General features: G+C 43.9%; 1 protein-coding gene across 3 annotated transcripts in view; it reads left to right on the forward strand.

The window, feature by feature from the left end:
• TGFBR2 (transforming growth factor beta receptor 2) overlaps nt 1-20170 on the forward strand; it is a 58575-nt gene extending 38405 nt beyond the window's left edge. For all 3 annotated transcript variants that reach the window (XM_068674451.1, XM_068674452.1, XM_068674453.1), the window contains 4 exons: nt 1568-2367; nt 6609-6750; nt 14792-14919; nt 18246-20170. In XM_068674451.1, the coding sequence (XP_068530552.1) occupies nt 1568-2367; nt 6609-6750; nt 14792-14919; nt 18246-18425 (1250 nt within the window). In that variant the 3' untranslated portion in view covers nt 18426-20170. The remainder of the gene's footprint in view (nt 1-1567; nt 2368-6608; nt 6751-14791; nt 14920-18245) is intronic.
• Nucleotides 20171-21702: the final 1532 nt, after the last annotated feature.

Consider the following 21702-nt stretch of genomic DNA (forward strand, 5'->3'; position numbering starts at 1 on the left):
GTTCTGATAGCAAATTCTTTTTCCCTACCCTTTTCGGTGCTTTTCCCTTCATTTTGAAAGACTTTTCTCATGCACCATGTAGGGGAATCAGAGGCTTACAGTTACTGTAGTTAGTGGCAATTTCCCTTCAGAATGTATTAAACTTCTTCATATTGACTTATTTGGCTCAATGCACAGGGCCTGAGTCAGTGACATGGCTGTAAGCATCCACCAGTATTGTATCGCAAACACTAGCCACTTGCTTAACTTTGGTTACAGCATTAATTGTTTTAGTCTATTCAGGTTAGACCCTCAGGGCTTCTTCCAATTAGTGACCTCCGCCATGGAAAAGTAATGCAGCGCATTTACTGTGACTCAGAGGAAGAAATAGGCTAACAGAGTATGTTTTCATCGTGCAATCAAATCAGGTTCAGTTAAGTTCTGATTCCCTTTAGTCTGTTTTCAGAATAAAACTATTCCCTTTCATGCTATTTATTTTCATAGAATCATAGAATATCCGGAGTTGGAAGGGACCCATAAGGATCATTAAGTCCAACTTGATGACTTTTCCCTAAGATATATCCCAGATTGAACTAGTAGGGTCATTTCTAGGGGTGTGAGGGCATCTCAGAGAGGAATATGTTCCTTTCTGTTCCCAGAGCATGTCCTTATTCAAGAATATGTCTCTATTGTCCTTTTATTCCCTATCCCTATGTACTTCATCTAACAATATGCTAGTGGGGTTACATCCACTAAGGAGCTTGGAATGAGCTATCTATGGTTTTCCAACAAGGCAGCCAGTGTAGAGCCAGGAAGTGACACACGGAGGAAGTTTTCAGTTACATAAATCCATGCAAAAAGTGCACGGGGGATGACAGTTCTCAGATGTGCCATACATGCCTGATTGTGCCTAAAGGGTTCAAACACCTGTGCACATGCAGGTGTTTGAATTTGTTGTAGCAACGCTTTCACATATATCAAAGAAAGAGAATGAGTTTTGTTTTTCAGATTCATGTGCAGGCATACATTTTGTGCTTGAATATTAGCAGGCGTTATTTGTGCATGGATAGGCTTCCTGAAGATGACTTTATATGGATCCTACTGAAATATACGTGATCTGGCATGGTAACTGGACAATTGGGTCTTTGTGTGCTTCATTGTCTATTTACTTATCACTCAAGTTCTTTGGAGAAAAATTAATGTTTTCTTGTAATTATTGGTTAAAGGGGCAGAAGAATACATCATCAGTGTAAGTGCAGGGGACTTTGGCTACTGTCTTTAGGAGTGTGAAGGTTTCGTCCAAAACGTATTGAGACCTTTAGAGAAGAACAAAGCTATTAAATTACATTAGTTTCTTGCTCATTCAAGTCTGGCTCCATATAAAATAAGCAGACAGGGATGTCCTGCAGGCCTATATACAAAAGAACATTTTGAGGTAAGAAAGTAGTGATCATTTTTGTTATTTACTGTTAATGGAGGAAATCAGGTATTGCACACTGAATGAAAATTGTAGGTTACTGACAACTTCCTGTATACACAAATCTATGCTGTCATTTAATGTATGTCTTCCTTCTGCTCTCCTTTACAGATGACCCCCATAAGCCAGAGGAGAAAGATGAAATTTCCAAAGTCACAATCATAAGTCTTGTCCCCTTACTGGTGATTTCTGTTGCTGTGATTGTTATCTTTTATGCCTACCGCACTCATAAGAAGAGGAAGCTCAACAAGGCATGGGAGAAGAATGTTAAGCCCAGGAAACATAAGGACTGCAGTGATGTTTGTGCTATTATGTTAGATGATGACCGTTCAGATATCAGCTCTACCTGTGCCAACAACATCAACCACAACACAGAATTGCTGCCCATTGAGTTGGACATTGTTGTTGGCAAAGGAAGGTTTGCTGAAGTGTATAAAGCCAAACTGAAGCAAAACACATCTGAGCAGTATGAAACTGTGGCAGTCAAGATCTTCCCCTATGAAGAGTATGCCTCCTGGAAAACTGAGAAAGACATTTTTTCAGATGTAAATCTCAAGCATGAGAACATCCTCCAGTTCTTGACGGCAGAGGAGCGTAAGACAGATCTTGGTAAACAGTATTGGTTGATCACTGCCTTCCATGCTAGAGGAAACTTGCAGGAATACCTCACACGACACATTATCAGCTGGGAGGACCTCTGGAAACTGGGTGGATCCTTGGCCCGAGGGATTGCCCATCTCCATAGTGATCACACACCCTGTGGTCGCCCCAAAACCCCTATTGTGCACAGAGACCTAAAGAGTTCCAACATCCTGGTGAAAAATGATTTAACCTGCTGTCTCTGTGACTTTGGGTTATCCTTGAGGCTGGACCCTTCTCTCTCTGTGGATGACTTGGCTAATAGTGGGCAGGTAAGTTAAAAGTTTGAAGAGGTGCGGTATGTGTTGTATCAGCTGGTGCATAAGTTCCTGGGGTGAAAAGAGAGGGTTAAAAAATATATGCTGCCATATTTACTTAAAATCACCAAAAATAAATGTAACTGCTTTTTTGTGTGTTTATTTTTTATATGTATATATAAACAAATAGGCTTTAAATTTAACATTAAAGCAACAGTGAGAGAAGTGCAGTGAAGATTTTGTTCTGATCAGAGAGCTACATATGCATATGATGCCACCACTATGCATTTATATTGAAACAAGTATGAGCTTGTCAGCTACAGTTTGTGGTGCTGCTGCAATGCACACACACGATAAGGATATACTTCATATTTTGAGGTTAAACCACAGTTTTCAGGCCTTGCGGCACTATGGTTTTGTGTGAGCAGACCCACTGCTGATGTACCCCAGCATATGTGAAGTCAGTCCTCTCTGTCCTCAACAGGCATAGGCAGATAACTGCAGTGATATATAATCACTTTAAAAGGCCGAAAATAAACCTATTTAAGATCAGGGGACTTTCTCCACATGCAAGAAAATGTAAGAATGTCAAATAAAAATAATTGCTCTGTTGTTGCTTTTTGAACTAAGCAGGGTGGATAAGGCTCATCTACTTCACAGGCATACCACAAGGATGTTAGTGAATACTTTGAAGATGATTTTTTTCAAGTATATCTCTAAATATTGGCTCTTCTGATGAAAGATCCTGTAGTATAAATTCAGGCCATTTGTTAAGTGAATTAATTCCTAATTAATTACTATTTATAATTATACATAGGTCCCATTCAAAGCCTGTCCATTTACCCTGCCTTTTACTTTGCATGGAACTAATATTTTGGTTTAGGGAGTTTTCAGGGACAGCTCTTCAGGCAATAGTACTCTATTGAGTTCATGGGAGCTTTGCTGTTGTTTATCAAACGAAGATCTTTCTCTTCGAAATTCTCGTTAGTATGAGGAAACTGCCCCGATCTCATTTTGAAAGGGTTTATTAACCACAGTCAGGAGTGAATGATAACCAAGGAAGGCATATTTAAAATAATACAAACACGGCTCACAGTCACATACCATTTTTCTCCAGCATGCCAGAGCCTTTTGGAGTCTGGTGAAGTCATCCCATATTGACAGTGATAAGACTGGTTCCATTTGGAGTAAAGTGAAAACAGTGTTTGGCAGTGTATGTCAGGGGCTCGGAAACTTAACCCCACCCACCCCTCAGAGACTTCAACTGCTTAAAGACAGCCCATATTTCAAGCTGATTTCTCTGGCATTGCTCACAGACACTTGGAAATAGGAGGAGAGCTTTGGTACTGTCACTTCCACAGTCCGCACTAACACTGACAACAAAGCACAGTGCTGTCCAGAGCAAGTTACTGCTTTGAAATTGGTGCCCTCAGGCGCTCGTGTAGAGGCCCCATGTTTTACTTTGTTTAGCTTCACTGAATCAGTGGTTGAGCTAGTGTTATTCTCTGTGGCAAGGGGTAAAGTAGCATGAAGTGGCTCCATGTTAACCTCCACCTTGTTTCTTCTGGGCATAGAAGCACCACCCACCCAAATTTCCCAATATGCCAATTTTAGTGCTGTAGCTTTTGTCAAAGAGCTCTTGCACAAGAATTGGCCTGTTGGGTCATTTCTAAACTTCACCCATTGACTTAAACGTTTTCCACCAGGAGGTCCAGTTTTTGAAGGTATATAATGGAGCTGACCCAAATTTTAATACAAGGAAACTTCTAGCTTCCTATGAAATAAATAGAAGAGTTTAAGTATTTTACCATTTTTCTGGTCAGACTTAGACTGTAATGTTCAAGGCAAGTTGTTGGGGTTACAAAGCTGTCTTTGTTCCCATCTACCCACCTACCTTCCACATGAAGCCATTAGCCATTATTGACTATACAATACCAGTGCCCAGAATGACTAACTGTAAAACATCTTTTTCTCAGTTTCTGTGGTCTTTTTAGTCTAGCCATTTGACCATCCATGATGATTAATATTTGCAGACATTCTTAATGTGGGTTCATAAAGCTGGACCTTTGTCCCATTGTGTTCAAAGGACTGGCAGGTGCCAGGAAGGGCAGGCGTTCCTCATCTCGGCATCAGCAGCAGCCTTGTAACAGCTGATCTTCCTAATCAGATAAAGAGGGATATCCACTGCCCATCTGACTGACATACCTCAAGGCACAAAGCATCCCCAACAGCTTGAAAAAAATGTAAGGTCTGCAGTATAAAAGTTGCAAAACTCGCACAAATTATAATATACTACAGGAAGTAAAATGATCCCTCACTAGGAGTTTTGGAAGAGAAGAACAGAAAGCAGACCAGTCATTGCAGAGAGAAAGCATATCCCGATTCCAGACAAATGATCAATTCTGAATTGCTGGAGTTTAGGCACCTAAAATGTCTTTGAGGTCCAGGACTCATGTTTCCCAAGATGCAGGAACAGTATCTTTGACCCAAAGACCTCATAATCTAAATGCAGATAAAAAGACAGAGCAGAGTGGAACAGATGATAAATTCTAAGCAGGATGGAAATGGGATTAGCTTGATATCGTTCTTCATGTCATTTTAAATTTTCTCTGCATTTCCCATTGCACTTTTTAGTTACAGGGCTTGAGCCTCCATTGTGCAGCTAAGCTGCGGAATCATTTTTATTGCTGCAAAGAGAGTGTGAAATGTTGCCAAACTAAAACAGCACTTGGGACAATGTTAAGAATCCGTATTATTTGAGTCTGTTGAAAACAGCAGGATTTGGGGCTGGGGAACCGTGGGATATAGTGTGCCGGTATCCCTTCTAACACTTTGCATGGAATCTGCTTGGGGAAGAAGTTGTGTGTTGGGGAAGGGATGGAGGTAGGAAGAGCCTCTTCTGTAGGGTTTCCATATGTTCATGTTCTGTAAGGCAGGGAGATATTGGTGAACTCATTGGTGCTGAGACATGATTATCCCAAGTAACTGTTCAATGTGTCAGGATCGCTCACATGCTTGGCCTTAAATTAATCACAGAATCCACATGATAGGGAATTTAACTTTGGGACAGATGCTCAGGTTTGTTGTTGTTTGGTTTGTTTTGTTCTGTTTGCTGTCCCCTGTTTATATCAAGGCTTTAGCGCTACAAACATTTGGATATGGTGCATTACACTTCTTGCAGCACTTTTTCCCCATTTGCCCTGAGGATGGAGTTGTAAGAGTTGTTTCCAGAAGCACGCCAAATGGCTCTCTCAGCAACTGCAGACCCAATAACTGAAATGATCTTTTCCAGTCCTGCTTATCACTGGGCTCTGGACTGATGGTTGTAGGGCAGTCTACAAACAGCCCATTTGAATCTCCGGTCCTACTGCATCATCCACTTCTGAGTGTTTATTATTTGTGTGATCTAACAGTCTCCCATTTTAAGCTGTGTTTGCCTGATCAAAGACTTATTACCTTGGGAGTTTTTCAGGACATGTGTATGTGTGTGTCTGTGTGCATGTAATTTTTTGATACCTACCCCGTGAGGAATTTGTTATTAGGGAGCAACTGGTGCATGATCCAATAATTATTCCTTAAATCCTTCCTTCTGATAAAAACAGACGTTTAAACTTTGCCTTCTGCAATCAAGGTCATAATGTAGACCTCAGCAAAGCTGATAAAATCATTGCTGAAAATTACTCAATGTGCATAAACTTTATGGGAAACAAAAAACGGCTGATTTTTGGTTTCACTTCAGATGTGTGTTTCTGCATTTAGTCTTTGTGTGTCTGGTTTCTTCTGCCAAGCCTGAATTTACCACTTTCATTTTAAGAGTACTGTTAAAATAAACTGCTTGCTCTGTAATATGCAGTGTAAAAGAATACAGGGTGTTTCTTGCTCATCTGAAAGACACTCGGTCAGTGGCATTTTCTTCAGCCCCAGAGGGTAGAGTTTATCTCAGTAAACAGCCAGAGTGAGAAAACCTGTCAGTGCCAAAATCATGGGCTTAAGGAACTATAAAGGGTTGCTGGGTTTGTTTGTTTGTTTGTTTGTTTTAGTGTTTTTCTTTACCAAGGGAGGTGCAAGTTGGTAGCCAAGACAATGCCAGATTCCCATGGCAGCAGAAAATATGACCTGTGCCAAGTATGGCTTGAATTGTTGGATGCTTGTCAAATGGCACCGCTTCTGTGAAAGCTGATGTCGCATCACAGCAGAATCCAAAGCATGAATTACAGTTTCAGCTCATGAGCTCTGCCCTATCTCCTCTCCTGCAGGTTGGCACAGCAAGGTACATGGCTCCCGAGGTTCTGGAGTCCAGGATGAACCTAGAAAATGTGGAATCCTTCAAACAAACAGATGTGTACTCCATGGCTTTGGTCCTCTGGGAAATGACATCTCGCTGCAACGGTGTTGGAGGTAAGTGCCCTCAGTTTTCTTCTCTCTAAAAGTATGTTTGGACAGACGTGATCTTGCGGTTGTCTGTGGGCATGGGTGATTCTATTTAGGTCTCACTGATTGTTCTAGTGTGTCTGGATACTGTAATCTAACAGGCCTTCAGCAGTATAAGATATACATGAGCAGGCTTGAAGGTCAAGCACCTGAGAGCGTGAGAAAATCAGTCCCCAGCTGCTGTAAGGATAAAACTGCTGTTAGGTAGACCACTTTTAAAGATTATTAATGTCTGTTTTTCCTTAAACTATAGCATCTTGAGTAGATATTGAGAGTCTCAGTCTGTCTGTCCTCCCCCAAAATGATTGCAAATATAAGAAGCTTTGAAATATTAATACCAAGAAGTGGTAACTGTCCCCCATTTGCCCTCATGGAATGTTCACTCTGAAACCTAATGAGGGGTCAGTTAAGTGTCACATTTACTAACTGATCATTTCAGTAAGAGCCATTATAGAGATACAAAAACCTTTCTGCTTTCCTGAGATCCCCAGCTGCCACTTATCATTTTTTGTGATATTGCAAGAGATCATCCACCTGAGAAACAAAGGAGGTTCAGTGCATTAAGTGCAGTAACAAAATGAAAATGAGTGGAATTGACTATCAGAATTTCTCCAAAAAGAGCTGCTTTGCTTGTTCATATTCAGAGTTTGTTCACAGAAACAAAATCTCCATTTCTGTTTTGCCTAAAGCTGCCCCCGAATTCCCAGTGTGCAGCACTGGTATGTGCTAGAAATCACAAAAGTTGCTGTTGAGATATCTGCATTACATATTGCTATGTTTGAAGATTTTCACCTTACTTCAGGGACTAAAATAAGACTAAGTTAAATATAAAATTCTTCTGTCTGCTCGTATTGTCTAGTAATCATTCTGACAAAACCTGCCGCACAGCCCAGGACTCCCACAGGCAGTCTGAGGAGTGAGGCTGTTACAGATAACACTGATGTGGATATTATGGAAGACATGTGACTATGTTTTGATTTGTTACCCTACTTCCAAAAGTACAGAGGCTCCCTTTTCCTTGGACTTGGCACAGTTGCATCTCAAAGGGCTGCCACAGAGACAGGACAATCTGGCAGGGTAGAGCGCTACAGTATGGGGAACATAGTGTACAGCAGGAAACCAGTGTCCCTTTGGAAGATGCACATAGCCACTCCTTGTTTCTCTGCTCACAACCATGGGATACCACAAGACTGTCCACCGAGGTCTCTGAGGCCACTCTGCACAGCAGCTGTGCGGCTGCACCACGGTGTCTGTGTGCAGGAGGGAGGAATGCCTCCATCTCAGCCTCTGGCTCTGTCTGACCAGCATTTGGTCTTTGTGGGTGGGCCGCCCTGTGGGCAACAGATTTGCCCCAATTTGCACCCTGCCGGGAAAGCTACAAAGTGAGTATGTGTGCAAACAGCTAGCGCTAGCATAAATGCATGAAAAAACATTCTTTTCTAGTCAAATCTTTGGGGGCAAAAACATGTGGTGCCTCAAGAACTGAAATTCAGTCTGGCATGTTCCAAGGCAAACCTATCCACATTTAACTGTCGTGGTCATGTATGTTTCTAAATGCGTTGGCACAACTTCAGCCTTTCATTAGCACTTTGTAAATGTGGCTGAGGAGATTTAAAACGTGAGAAAAGGGATCTTTGCCCTGTTTCTTGGGCTGTCTGTTTCTTGCATTTAGGAACACACGTTATTAATATAAATATGAGCTGTTCACTGTGGACTCTTTTATCTTTGCTGATGCCTGAGTCCCGTCCTGGTCATATTTGCTGAGTACAGTGAAATGGAGGTTGTAGCAAGAGCAAACCTTATTGCTGCTGTTCTCAAAAGGCAACTGCCTAAAAGAGGATATAAAGGGAGTTTCATAAGGAAGGAAAATCACCAGCATGTTTAGCTGGTAGAGACTGACCCGTTATAACCTTGAGAAGAAAAGCTGAAGTCATTTTAGGAAAAAGAGAGATCTCTCTGGCTGAGCATACCCTTTGCTTTCAAGGTGGAGCTTAACCCCCATCCCATGATTTTCCTTATTCACTTCATCCTTCAGTTATCCTCATCTCCAGAAACACACTTCTCAAATTTTGTTTCCATATTTCAGTCATCTTTGCAGGTAGCTGAACTCCCTAGCAGAACCACAGGAGTCTTTGGGTAGATCTGTAGGGGGTGGAACTTGGGTTTAGTGTCTTCAACCACAGCAGCTAAAAATAACTCCCAGGATGTACCTCCCTTAACTTGTCATTGGTGCTGAGCTGCAGCAGCATCGCATGGTTTCTCTCATTTCCTTCTTAGATTTTCCCTTGGTTCGTGCAGGCTGACTCTTTGCAACCAGCTGGTAAAATATGCTTACAGTGATTCGTGACTGCAGCTCCCCCTCTGCTTCCCTCTCCATCTGTCACCCGTGAGACTCCCTCCTCTCCTTGCACCCTTCCCTCCACTCACGCAAACCCCTCTTGTCTTTCTGAACTGATGGGCTCTGAGAGGAATGACCTCATGTATAAGCCAGGGTAGGCTGTCCTCACTGCAGCCAGCCTTTCCAAGGAGCCGAAAAGATGTAGAGGCCATTGTCCCAGCACAGGCCTGACTGCAGTGTGGGCTCCCTCTTGGTAGAGCAGGTCCATGGAAGTTCAGAGAGCAGCCGAATGCAGAGGCGGTGGCATTAACAACTTTCAACAATTAGGGAAGGAAGCATGTGGGGGGCTAATTGCCACTCAACCCACGTAAAGGTAGGGTGACTTTACTTCTTCTACAAAGGTATCTCTCAGGATCCGTTTGTCAACGTGCAGGTGTTGGGTGAGTGTGGGAGGTGATGGAGGCAGGCTCTTTCACTGCAGCAGCCTTGTCGAGCACAGTCTCTACAGCATGCCAGGCCTTTGCAGTTAGCAGACGTTTAAACAAAAATACCCAGCAGCATAATCCATACTGTGAAGCTGCCGTAGTAAATATGCAGGTGGGGATCAGCTTTCGAGAAAGGCTGTGCTGTTCATTGTTACTTTGTTGTGCTAAATACAGAGAAGCAGAAATGGGGCACAAGGGAAAGGGAGACAGAGGCAAAGATCGAGTTTGACTGATTTTTCACTGGAGTATAATTTAAGAGGCATATTTAGAAACTCAGCAATACTGCTTTGGGGAGAACTTCAACTGCTCCACACTGCCGTTAACTTGGTATTTCATTCAGTGCAACAGCTGTGCACCAGATGCTGCACGTTGCAAGAAATATAATTTTCATCTAAACCACTTGCTTTCAGAGCGACACAGCTTTGGCGACTGAGGCAAGTGTAATTTCTCCGACAGCCTCCTAGAAAGAAAAGAAAACCATCTGCTTTGTATCGGAGCTGCGGCAGCCAGGGGACTGCTGGGGGCAGCAGGAGAGGAGAGGAATAGGAACCTCTGGATGCACAGGGCTGGTGAAGAGGGAGAAGAGAAACTCCTCAGAAAATGGCAAAGTTGCTTGTGCAGCATTGTACAGCCTGCAGTGTTGGCTGGCTTTGGTATAGCAGCATAGCTTTGTTTGAAATGGCAGCCTTGCTTTACCAGAGCTGTGTTTAATGCGAATAAAATCTTTAGTTAATCTTATGCTTACTTGGGAAGAGTCAGCCAGGAATTGCAACTAAACATTCGTGTATCCTGTAGCCTGTGAAACACTCGGTGTTCATCGTGCTGAGCATGCAGAGGTGACAGTGGTAGCAGTGAACATCTTGGTAGCCTGTGCAGTGGGGATGTGCCTGCACGTTAAGCCCTGAGGCTTCTGCAGCTGAGGCCTGATTTAAGCTTCTCCTGCGGAGAGGAGCCGAAGTGGGACATGCCTGCATTGCGATGGCATGCGGGGGCATGTAGCCCTGAGATGGTACATCCACACGGCGCAGCATCACCCCACAACAGCAGCTCATCTCCCAGAAATTCCCCATGTGTCACCACAGTACTACATGTAGGGTATTTGGTGCCATCCTTCAACAAGCCGAGGTGGCGGTAGATAAGATCTCCCTCCTGGGCTCTGCTGCTTTCCCACCTGAGAATCCAGCACACAGTGACTAAGCAGCCTGTAATCAGAGCAGAGCTCACACACCCCTGACCCTTTGGAAGGGTGGCTGTGTCTTTGATCATCAGATGTGAAGTCACTTAGAACGTGTCTGTGCAAGGGAAACTGCGGAGTGAGTTCACCCATCCCAACTCATCCTCACCCTTCCCAGCTGACATTCGTATTTGAAAGGAGTGGAACTGGGAAATCAAGGGAAAATGTGAAGCAAGCATTTGACAACTCCTTGAACTTGGCCATGAAATGGCTTTGGAGCCTTGCACAGTCCCTTTGTGCAACAGCTAAGGAGGTCCACCGCCTAAATTCCTCTAGCATGAAGAAAGCCACACTGCATGCACATGCAGATGTGTGTGTACGTATGTATGTGAGCTGTCTCAGTAGCCCCACCACTGACAGATTTCTCTCTCCTGTGGCTTACCCCTTGGAAACTCTAAAAGGAGGGGTGTTTCAAAAGGACACAAAACTCCCAAGCACCAGCTCACTGCTGTGGACTTTGCTCTGTGATTTTTGCTAGCCTTGTTTCACCTCACTCCTGCTTTAATTCTACAAATAAGCCTTCATCTGCCGGCATGAGGAGCTGTCCCACAAAAAAACAGCAAGACAGATCACATGCGGGAGTGTTGACAGGATTTGCAGGTGTGTAGTTCTGGCCTGAAGGAAGAGAATGTCACTACAATGAGTTTAGAGCAGAAGATCACATGTGAGAGGCTTATTCCTCTGAGGAACTCACAGCCAAATTTTCCAAAGCATTCATCAGGCACAACAAATAGAGATTTTCAGTAATAACTCTGTTTGAGGCTACAATCCAGTCCCAGCCTTTCTGAGAGTTATGGCCATGCCAGCGTTAAAGGGAAGCAGAGGTGCAGTGATTATTAGTGCAAGGTAGCCCACGACCATAAAGATTAAATGCTGGAGGTTGAAGTTGAAGGAGCCCTGCCATTAATGACTGCTAAAGGTGCTGTAGTTCAGGATACCTGAGGTATTTATGGTACTTCAACCAGTTGTCATTTTTAGTGCCTGACTGGTCAAAAAACAATCAAAAGAAACATATAAGTCATGAAAAATAGATTCAGCATCTGTGTATAGCTGTTCATGAGCATCTAGGAACGAACATCTTAACCTACCTCAGACTGGCATCTGTTACATCTACTGCAGCACGTCAACATGATCCATGAATAACCCTAGCTATTACTGCAAAATGTGTCTGACACCTGAGATTCCCCAGCATAAGGAGGATTTACTGCCAGAGGATTCAGTGGGCTTTTCTTTCTAAGGGAGAGAGAAGCGAGATAATAAATAGCAAGAAGATGCTGCATGCTTTTCAAACCGAGGGAAGGCACGGCCGTATTACTATAAAGTCATTACAGAGAATTGCCATCTGGCCTCAATTTCTCCTCCTTTACAAATGAACAATAACAACAAAACAAAACAAACAAACAAACAAACAAAAAAAAAAACAGTTTTTATATTTAGAAGAGGAATGCTTATAGCATAGAAGGAATTTCTTGTACCTGGAAAATGTATTACAAACCTGTCAATTCCCCAGGAAGGCTTTCCCTTCCCCCACATGAACTGTCTCATAAACCTCAGTGGCCTTCAGATTCAGCTCAGCAAGAGGGAACAGATCAGCACCACAGCACCAGCTTCCCTCTGTTGCACACTCAGACTCCTCTGAGGCAAGCACAGAAGAGCAAACCAGAGCCTAGCTTGCAGGGATTTCTTGAAAAAAGACATATATGTGCTCAAAACGGTCTGTTCACATTAAAAGTAACCTATATGGTGCTGAGAACTTTCCAAACAGCTGACAGTACCACACCACACAGGTGCCATTGCTCAACATTTCTCCTTGATGCTTGTCTCCCCCTACATGCTCTTTTCCAGCCTGTTTTGCCCCTCACACTGTGTTGTGGTCGATTGTCCCTAACAGGGATCGTCTTCTCTGCTATTGCTAGGAGATCTCTGAGCTTTGGCTAGTGTCCAGGATCACTACTGTAATCAAACCATACCCGATGGAGACGGTGTATAGATCATGCTATTTAGGTTTCCTCAGCAATCTTTACTATTTCGATTACCTTTGTAAGTAAATGCATCTGCTTTGTAATCATTGGGCTTGCGCTGCATGGAGATCCGGGTTTGACCAGCAGGACGGGAACTTCTCAGTTAACTTCTTGGGCTAAAGTCTTGTGAATTTACTTCAGCTGAATAATCTCAAACTCGGATCAATGTGGATGAAACTGGTATGCCTTCTTGTGGAGGGAAGAAAGCAAAGCAGACTTTGGCCCTTGAGTCGAAAAGAAAGTAATTTATTTATGAGAAGACAGAGCTTGTGTTTCAGGACTATAGACAAGCAGCAGAGAGTTGTGTGGCCAGTGGCCAGCAGCAAATGATCCAGGAGAGGGAGGGAGAGCTCTGCAGGAGGCATCTGTAGGGTAATCTGCTGGACTACACGATAGTTGTTTGCAGCTGGACCTATAAATGCTAAACATTTAAAGGACGAGGTTTAATATCTCTTCCAAAATGTTTGTTATTATGACATAGGCTATTCTTTTAGAAGTCCCCTCTCTTTTTCTGTAGCTTGTCAAGTCTTCTTCTCATAGCCATCACTAAGCAATGAGATCTACAGCCTGACTCTTAAGGTTTTGGAGAAAAGTCCACCTTTTAGTTATGTTCAATACTACCTTGTTTTTATCATGAGATATGTCAGTCAATGACCTGACCTATGTTATCTCAATACTTAATTACTTCAATATTTTACCGTACCCTCACCTGTCTCTTCAAAGTACTCAAAGCCAAGCTTTGCTGGACACTTTTTCTGGGCCCTTAATCATTGTTATTGCCCTTCTCAGAGTTCTTATTTACTATAAAATGCCCCTGGAGAGGACTGAGCAGTGCTGGATACTGTATTTGAACTTTGGTTGCAACATTATACAGCAGCACCATGTCTCCCATCTTGTTCATCTCTCTTCACACATCTTCTAGACACTTGCATTCTTCAGCCTGCCTAGTAGATTACACGTCAGTTTTTCTTGCCCTCAATTAATTCCTAGAAAGAAATAAGAGGCAGCAGAACAGGCCAACTTCATAAATCTTTATCTAATACTAGCAAGTCATTAGGCCTATGAGTAAATTCTCCATCTGTTCCCAAAGAAACCACAGCATTTTCTACACTGTGTCAGCATCTACTATAATATTTCCGCTCTCAGAGATTTCTTGAGTTTCCTCCAAAGGTCCCATATGTCTGCCTCTTCCTTTCTCTCTCCAAAGAAAAGCAAAGAAAATATGCAACATGCAAACAAAAACCAGAATGGCAGCAGCCCCTTCAGGAAGCCGTGCCCCCTGCATCATGGGTCAAAACTGACCTATTTTGGGAAAGAGGCCTAAAATAAGAGCAGACCACTACTGGCTCGGTAATAAACAAGGGTAATGTGGAAGCTTCCAGCACTGTTCCTTGCTGTAACTTTGTCCTTTTCGAGCAACTCTTTCCTCCTAGCAATCTGGCACATTAATATCTATGACCTAGATTTCGGTGTATATTTCACCTGGAAAGTGTGTGGGGACCCCGGGGAACCTACAGGGGACCAAAGTAACCATTTCTTGCAAGCTTGGCTCAAGCGAAGCTCACCTTGAAGTCCCTGAGTGTTTTGGCTCAGCAGAGACTGTGAAAGGCTCCCAAGCCATTACAAGTGACTCTGCTGCTCTGACTGTGGCTAATATGATTATGTACTAAAGGGTTTAAATGAGAACTGTCTAGTTGGCTAGGAAACAAAAAGGGAGGGAGGGAGGGCGGGGGCATGTGGGAGAAACACATCTGAAATATTTTTGAACATGCCAACTGGCTTTGCTTTGTTTGGAGCTGGTCAGGCAGAGCAGTGGCACTGAGCAGCTAATCAGTGCCTCCTACTCCTCCGGAGAACAGCCAGCTCCCTTCACACTTGGCACCAGCACAGCCCAGCTGAATACCCTTGTGTTTGCTTATTCTCTTGGCAGAAGTGAAAGAGTACGAGCCCCCATTCGGCTCTAAAGTGCGAGAACACCCCTGCGTGGAAAGCATGAAGGACAACGTCCTAAGAGACAGAGGGCGACCCGAGATCCCCAGCTCCTGGCTTAACCATCAGGTAAGAGCACCACATCGAAGCAGCTGGGAGCCACGCCACACATTTAGCTGCTGCCCAAAGCCTGAGCCTTAGCTCAGCATCCTGCTCAGTGGGAGGGATCTCTCTTTTGAACAGATCAGAGCTCTGCCACATGATGACACTGATGCTGCCCATGGTTTAGACACCACAAGGTCATTGTGCCTGCCCCGAAAGCACTGGAATTTCTACTGCCCACCAGTGTAATCTGAAAGTGACCATACCAAAAAAAAAAAAAAAAAGGAAACCTGAGACTCAACAACCATCTAGACAGCCACAGAATAATTAGGGCCTCACAGCACACTGCGTGCAGGCTCTGAAAGGTCAAAGAGAGCAACTTCACACATGCATCCCTTCAGCAGAGAAAACAAATTTCAGCACTTTATCACGGAGAACGGTCATAGTGGAATCCCAACTGTTGACAGGTTTAAGAAAATAGGAAATGAATCGTCAGCAAGCCAGTTTGTTTTTATTCTGTGTAGTAGCAGTCCCTTTCCCCTGCATGTCGGGAGGCACTCTATCAGCCTTCCCCGTTAGCGGACACCACGGTTGCACTTCCTAGGTGTGATAGTCACGGCCTGATTTCTGAGTAGCTGAATGGAAACAAGCCAAAGGCATGCATTTCTTAAATTCTGCTCTAAGCAGTTTTATCAGAAGAGATAAAATGAGACTCATGTCAGAGAAGTGAGGCTTGGTCATTGCGTTTGTCAATGCGGTATGTTGAGTGGTCTTACAGACAAAAGGAAAGCACAGGGGACATTTATAAAAGCCCAGGCAACCAAGACCAGCTAGAATTTCCATCAGGAGCAATATAACACTCCCTTTTTCATTCCAGTTGGGATGTTAAAATCATAGTCTAACACTTACTTAGGAAAGGCCATGTGAGTGGCTGTAATCAATCACTCCTCCAACCAGGAGCAACACATCTGCTGCCTGATGACTGTGGCAGAGCACAGCCCCTTCCTGGACCAGTGGTATCATTCCTTATGCAGCCAGCTGTAATGAGCAGGATTATTGAGGAGGGGTGCTTTAACTGGGGAGGAGAGCTGTGTTTTGAGGGACACCTGGATATCTGATGTTAGCAGGACTGAAAGGCCCTAGAAATTTCTAGGAGCTAGAGCTACAACCATCTTCTAACTAACATGTTGAGCTGGGAAGGAGAGGTTGTATTAGTGCTCATCTGCGTAGAATAGAAAAGTAATTGCAGAATTATTTTTCTTGTAATTGTAATTGAGCTAATAAAAGTGATCACGAGTTAATTGCAGTTGTTTTTTTCCACAAAGGCAAAACGAAGTCCAAACTGGTAATATACACATGGTACTTTAGAAGATCCCAATTAACAAAGCAGAAAAGATCCTGAGCCAGATCATTTGGGGGAAAATAAAAAAATAAGTAGAAGAAAATGCTTAAAATTAGGAACAGTGTGAGAACTTTCTGAGAATACTCAAAAGTCACGGTCTTCTGTGTGAAAAAAAAAGAAAAATAGAGCAGTGTAGAGAACTGATTAGGGAAAGAGAAGAACAACAGGAAGGTCTGTGGTCAGCAAATTGAGGACAATAAGTTTTCTCAACAGCAAAAGGAAATCTAACTTAGTACCAATCCATTACAGCATATGAGAGAAAGATATGGCCTATGCTAACGCAAAGGCAGAAGCTGTCAGCAAATATTTCCGTTGTGTGTTTGGGAAGAGTCAAGTGACGCACATGTCATCGAGGTCGATGAAGGCCCCTATAAAGCAAAAGTCACTGGCACTTAAAGCAGGCCTCAGGCAGGGTTAGATGGCATGGGGCCTTGACTGAATTTGGGGCAGAGCCACTCCTGTGGGCACAAACTGGCTGTGCCCTGGGAAGGGAGGCTTCAGGAGCACCTTCCAGGCACAGCTGACCAGCTGTAGGGCCAGCATCAGTGTGCCAGCATGGCCAGGGCGCCAGGGCAGGGAACCACCGGGGCTTGGGGTGCTCAGGGAGCCAGTTCGTGCCACCCACACCCCCGACTGGGATGCCTTATGCTGCACTTGCACATTTCTGGGGCATGTGCAGCAGGCTCCAGCAGGGCTCACTGGAGGCTCTGAGGCAGGAAATGGATGCCTGATAACACAGGCACAGGACATTTAATGAAGGTGGATTTAATTCCCTCCGCTTGAGTCCCTTCAGAGTTTCACGTTGCGCTGTCTGAAATTCAGTGACGCATTGGCTTCAGCAGGGCTGTGACAGTTTACAGCAGCTGAGGATCTGCTTTGAACTCCACAGAAGTTGCTCTTACTGTAATGGCTCTTCCATATTCATTTCCTTCCACTGCAGTCGTGTTTTTGTAATGAACTCATTATTCATCGTGATAAAATTCTGGAATGGATTTACATATTACATTTTTTCCCCCTTAATGAGATTTGTTGCACTATTGATTTCGAGTTAATGTTTAATATTTAATTTAATTTACTGCTTGTAATTTCAATGCCAGCAGAAAACTAATGCTATTTGTATACAGACAATAACGTTCTGCTATTAACATTGACATCAGTCAACATCACCAATTAGGTAAATTACGCAATTAATGCACTGTTGTGAAATGTTATTTTTTTAAATAAGAAGTTTAAGATAAATCCTACTTAATGGGCTTTTAGTGTCATAACGCAAAGCACACAATTTCCTGGCAAATACCTCATGTTTACAAAATGCATTACAAAGATGCAACTGTTTTTTGTTCCTGTAAACATGTGCATCAGCATTGAAATGAAGGTTAAATAGTTACATCTGTGAGTGACATGTGTTTAAGTGTTTGTGGGACTGCGGCCCGTATTTGCACATAGTTTTACTTAGTCTGCGGGGAATTCATAAAGGCTGATGTAGGGCCTGATACTGCTGGCAATCAGAATCTGTTCGAAAAGCCCATACAGAATTCAGGCACGCAAAGGGATGGATGGGTTGAGCAGGACATCATTATCCAGGCAGTCTGATCATATCGATTGGAACAAAAACTGTTTGATTCCCTAACGCTGTTCCAAAGCATCATTTTTCTTATTATGAAGTATCAGAATATACATCCAAGTATGACATTACCAGTGATGTAAGCTGCTGCAAGTACAGTAGTAGGGTGTTTTTCTAAAAAAATATATTAAAAAAAAAAAAAAGCCAATGCCCCCAATACAGTGACAGCAGAGCCCACAAAGCACTTTGGGGACTGGTTCCGTCACCTCCAGCACGTACAAGTAACCCCCTGCACTTCGGAGGGCCTTAAAACAAACTCTCACAGATGCGGTTTGGCGGTGACTCAGACTGTCCCCATCACAGCTGGTCTCCCTGTGCTCTCTGTAGGGCATCCAGATGGTGTGTGAAACCCTGATCGAGTGCTGGGACCACGACCCCGAGGCCCGGCTGACGGCGCAGTGCGTCGCGGAGCGCTTCAGCGAGCTGAAGCACCACGACAAGCTCTCAGGAAGGAGCTGTTCGGAGGAGAAGATCCCCGAAGACGGCTCCATGACCACCGCCAAGTAGCGCGACCCCAAGAGCTCCGAAATGGAGAGAAGTCGCTCCTAAACCTTGGCGAAGGAAGAAGTCTCGATCGGTGCCTTGACTTGCTTCCTGGAGGACTGAGGCTGTCACTACTCCCTTTAAGCTGTGGCTCTGGACAAGGAGATGTATTCAAGGGAGTTAAAAGCCAGGGAGCAGGTGTCATACCCTAGCGTTGGCTGTGCCGTGTCATGGGAGGAGCTATGTATGTATGTAGCACTTCCTCAGGAAATGAGATTTGAGAATAGCCAATAACATTATGCACTTTATTAATGCCTGTATATAACTATGAAATTGCTATTTTTATATATATATATATACATATATATATAAAAAATGTGTGTATGTATGTGTGTATATATATATATATATATATATATAAACAGCCATGCTCTGAAGGAAAGAGTTTTAAAAATGCCTCCAGGAAATTACCTGTGCATTAGAGATCCCTCCCCATTTAGGGAAAGATCCTGGGGAGACTGGCACATCAGGACACTAGCAATTGTGCACTAAGCACTCTGCCAAAAAGATAGGAATAATAAGCAATAAGAAGATGGCTTTCGAAGGAGACACAATAAGCACCCAGCTGTGGCCCGGGAGCTCACAGTTGCAGGAGCAGTCTCACAGCAGAAAGGCAGATTTGGCTTTGCAGCTGTAGCTATGCAGTCCTGTCTGCTGCACATTTTAGAAGGTTCAGGGATGTCTTTGCCCTCTTGCCTTAACCCCAAAGTCCTCACAGCATCCCACAATGGGAGTGTGAGGATGTTTGCCCCCTCCCGTACGTGTGTTTTCATACAGAGGTCATTAGCGTTACATGTTTATTGCTTTCAATTCATGCTGCTTGCAAGCAGGTTGCAAAATATCAGCAGGATGAGATTTCCCCTCCTCCCTTCCCCACCCCCAAACCATACAAAACAAGACACGACCAGCAATAATCCAAGCAGATGTTTTATATTTGCTCTGCATTCTGAGTGCAGGCAGTACTCTTTTTTTTTTTTTTTTTCCCCTCCCCTTTCCTTTTACCTTGATTGTGTTGCTGTAAGAACAAATACTTTTTCCATGTACAGCATGTCTAATTGCTTGACACACCATGGTCTGACTCTGTTCCACGCTTTCTAGAAAAAAGCGAGACAACACCCAGTGCCTTTATTTTTGCACGAGGACCTCAGAGCTGAGGGAAAGATCCATAACATCAGATTAATGTCATATCCTGCCCTCCACGCTGCTTGCATATAGGATAGCAGGGCTTCTGGTCTCCGACATATTTAGGAAGACAGTTGGCATTACATTGGACTTATATAAATGACAGCAGCGTGTTTAATAAATGCTAACAATTTTATCTTCAGGAGTTTTGCAGTGATTTTTCACTTTTTTTCTTGCCCTTGGCATGTAAGCAGGCCTTGGAAACTAGAAATTCAGCCAGCACAGACCAGTCCTGTACAGGACTATATCCAGTGCAATTTATTAAACACCTTTGACAGATAAACATTGATATTTTTCTAGAAGACATTGCCAAATAAGTCAACAGGAATCATACTCATTTAAATAGGAGTTCAAACTTATGATGGAAAATATTTTATTTCAAGTGGTTTTGTTAGCTTTTGTTCCATTTAAACTAAACTACTCAGAAATATTTAAACAGAGCAGGGCAAAATCTCAGCGACTACAGTGGAATTCAGAGGATGCTGTGTCGAATTTTAGGGGGGAAGGGTGATTCTTTTTTTTTTTTTTTTAATAAAAACAAGAAGTGAGGGAGCTGCAGGGCCACTGCCATCTAGCGAGGTGCTGCCAGTGCCTGTGCAGGCCCAAAAGAAGGGTCAATACTGACATTTCTTTCTTTTTTTTTTTTTACTACTACATGTAAAGGATTTTTTTAATTCTTTTAAGGCATACTTCACCTGTACATCATGTATGAAATAGGAATGTGAACAATATATACTCTTGTTTATCAAATGTTTCAAGCACTTAACTTGCTTTGTAAACAGTGGTGGTTTTTTATTATTTTTTGTTTTGTTTTGTATAAATCAAATGTTTATTGGAGCAAATAAAATAACACCATCTCAGGTTTGTCTTTCATCTCCAGGGCATCCACAGTCAGGAGAGGCCTCTTCCTAAAATGATCCTTAAAATAATTCAGGTCCATCCCTTCTCACCGGAGGCCTGAATGCCACGCTCAGCAAGTCCAGTGGCCTTTGAATGTCTCTCACTTTGCTGATGACTCCTTCCCCCATCGGGTCCTTCCCTTACACAGAGTAACACCAGAGAACAAATCCACACTGGCTGCCCCTGCAGTGTAAAACCTTCCCTGGTCTCAGGGGAGGGGGGAGAAGCAGGTTCACAGTCGATGATCTCTTGCTTCTAGCTCCCTCCTGGGTACAGATAAGGCCTTCGTTAAACCTCGGTCATTTTGGTGCTGGTATTAAAGTGAGCCAGAAGACAGCCCACTAAATCTGTGTCACAGGGAAGTGTATGATTAATGTGCTCATGCTGCACAGCTTCTGCGCTCTCCTCACCTGGATGCCCCTCCCGCAGGGGACATGCACAGGGCACAAGCTCCACATGAACAAAGAGCGAGGCACATCCCTCGCCACCCCCCAGAAATCTGCCTTGGGTGTGCCTGAGGTTGAACCAAAGCCTGTGCACACAGCGCAGCCTGCCAGTGCTTGATTTAAGGCATCTGAGGCTTTCCAGGCATCACCCTTTTTTCAGTGTGTATGTCTTGGTGCCAAAACTTCCACCACAAGCCACGCTGGGCTGAATACATCCTGTTGAACGGACATGTGGGGATCCTCAAGCAGGCACCCAGGTGCCGTTCATGAGGTGGGCAGCATCGCAGAGCAGCTGAGGCTGGCAGGGTGCTCACTGCTCCTGCTCGAAACAGGCCACTTAGGTTGCTCAACACCTTGTCAAACCTAGAGTGTCTTTGATTTCACTACCTTCCTGGACACTCAGTGCTTCAAACAGAGCAACACATGTAGCTGATGTAAGGCAGGGTGCACAGCACAGAGGTCAAGTCCACTCTAAATTGGGAAACACGAGGGCTTTCAGAAGAAGGCTTTGCCTAAGTGTGTGCCCACGCAGACAGCAGTCACCAGCTGTCCCTTCACACCACCTCCCCCCTGCCCCACATACGCCACCACACCATAAATCAAGCTGCACAGCGAGGACGCTCTGCAGAGAGAGGACAGCATGGTGGGGCCTGTGGGGATCGGTCAGGACAGGAGGTGCTGCCAACACCAGGCCTGCCATGGCGGCTCTGACA

Source organism: Anas acuta, chromosome 2, assembly GCF_963932015.1.
Source record: "Anas acuta chromosome 2, bAnaAcu1.1, whole genome shotgun sequence".
NCBI classification, from domain to species: domain Eukaryota; kingdom Metazoa; phylum Chordata; class Aves; order Anseriformes; family Anatidae; genus Anas; species Anas acuta.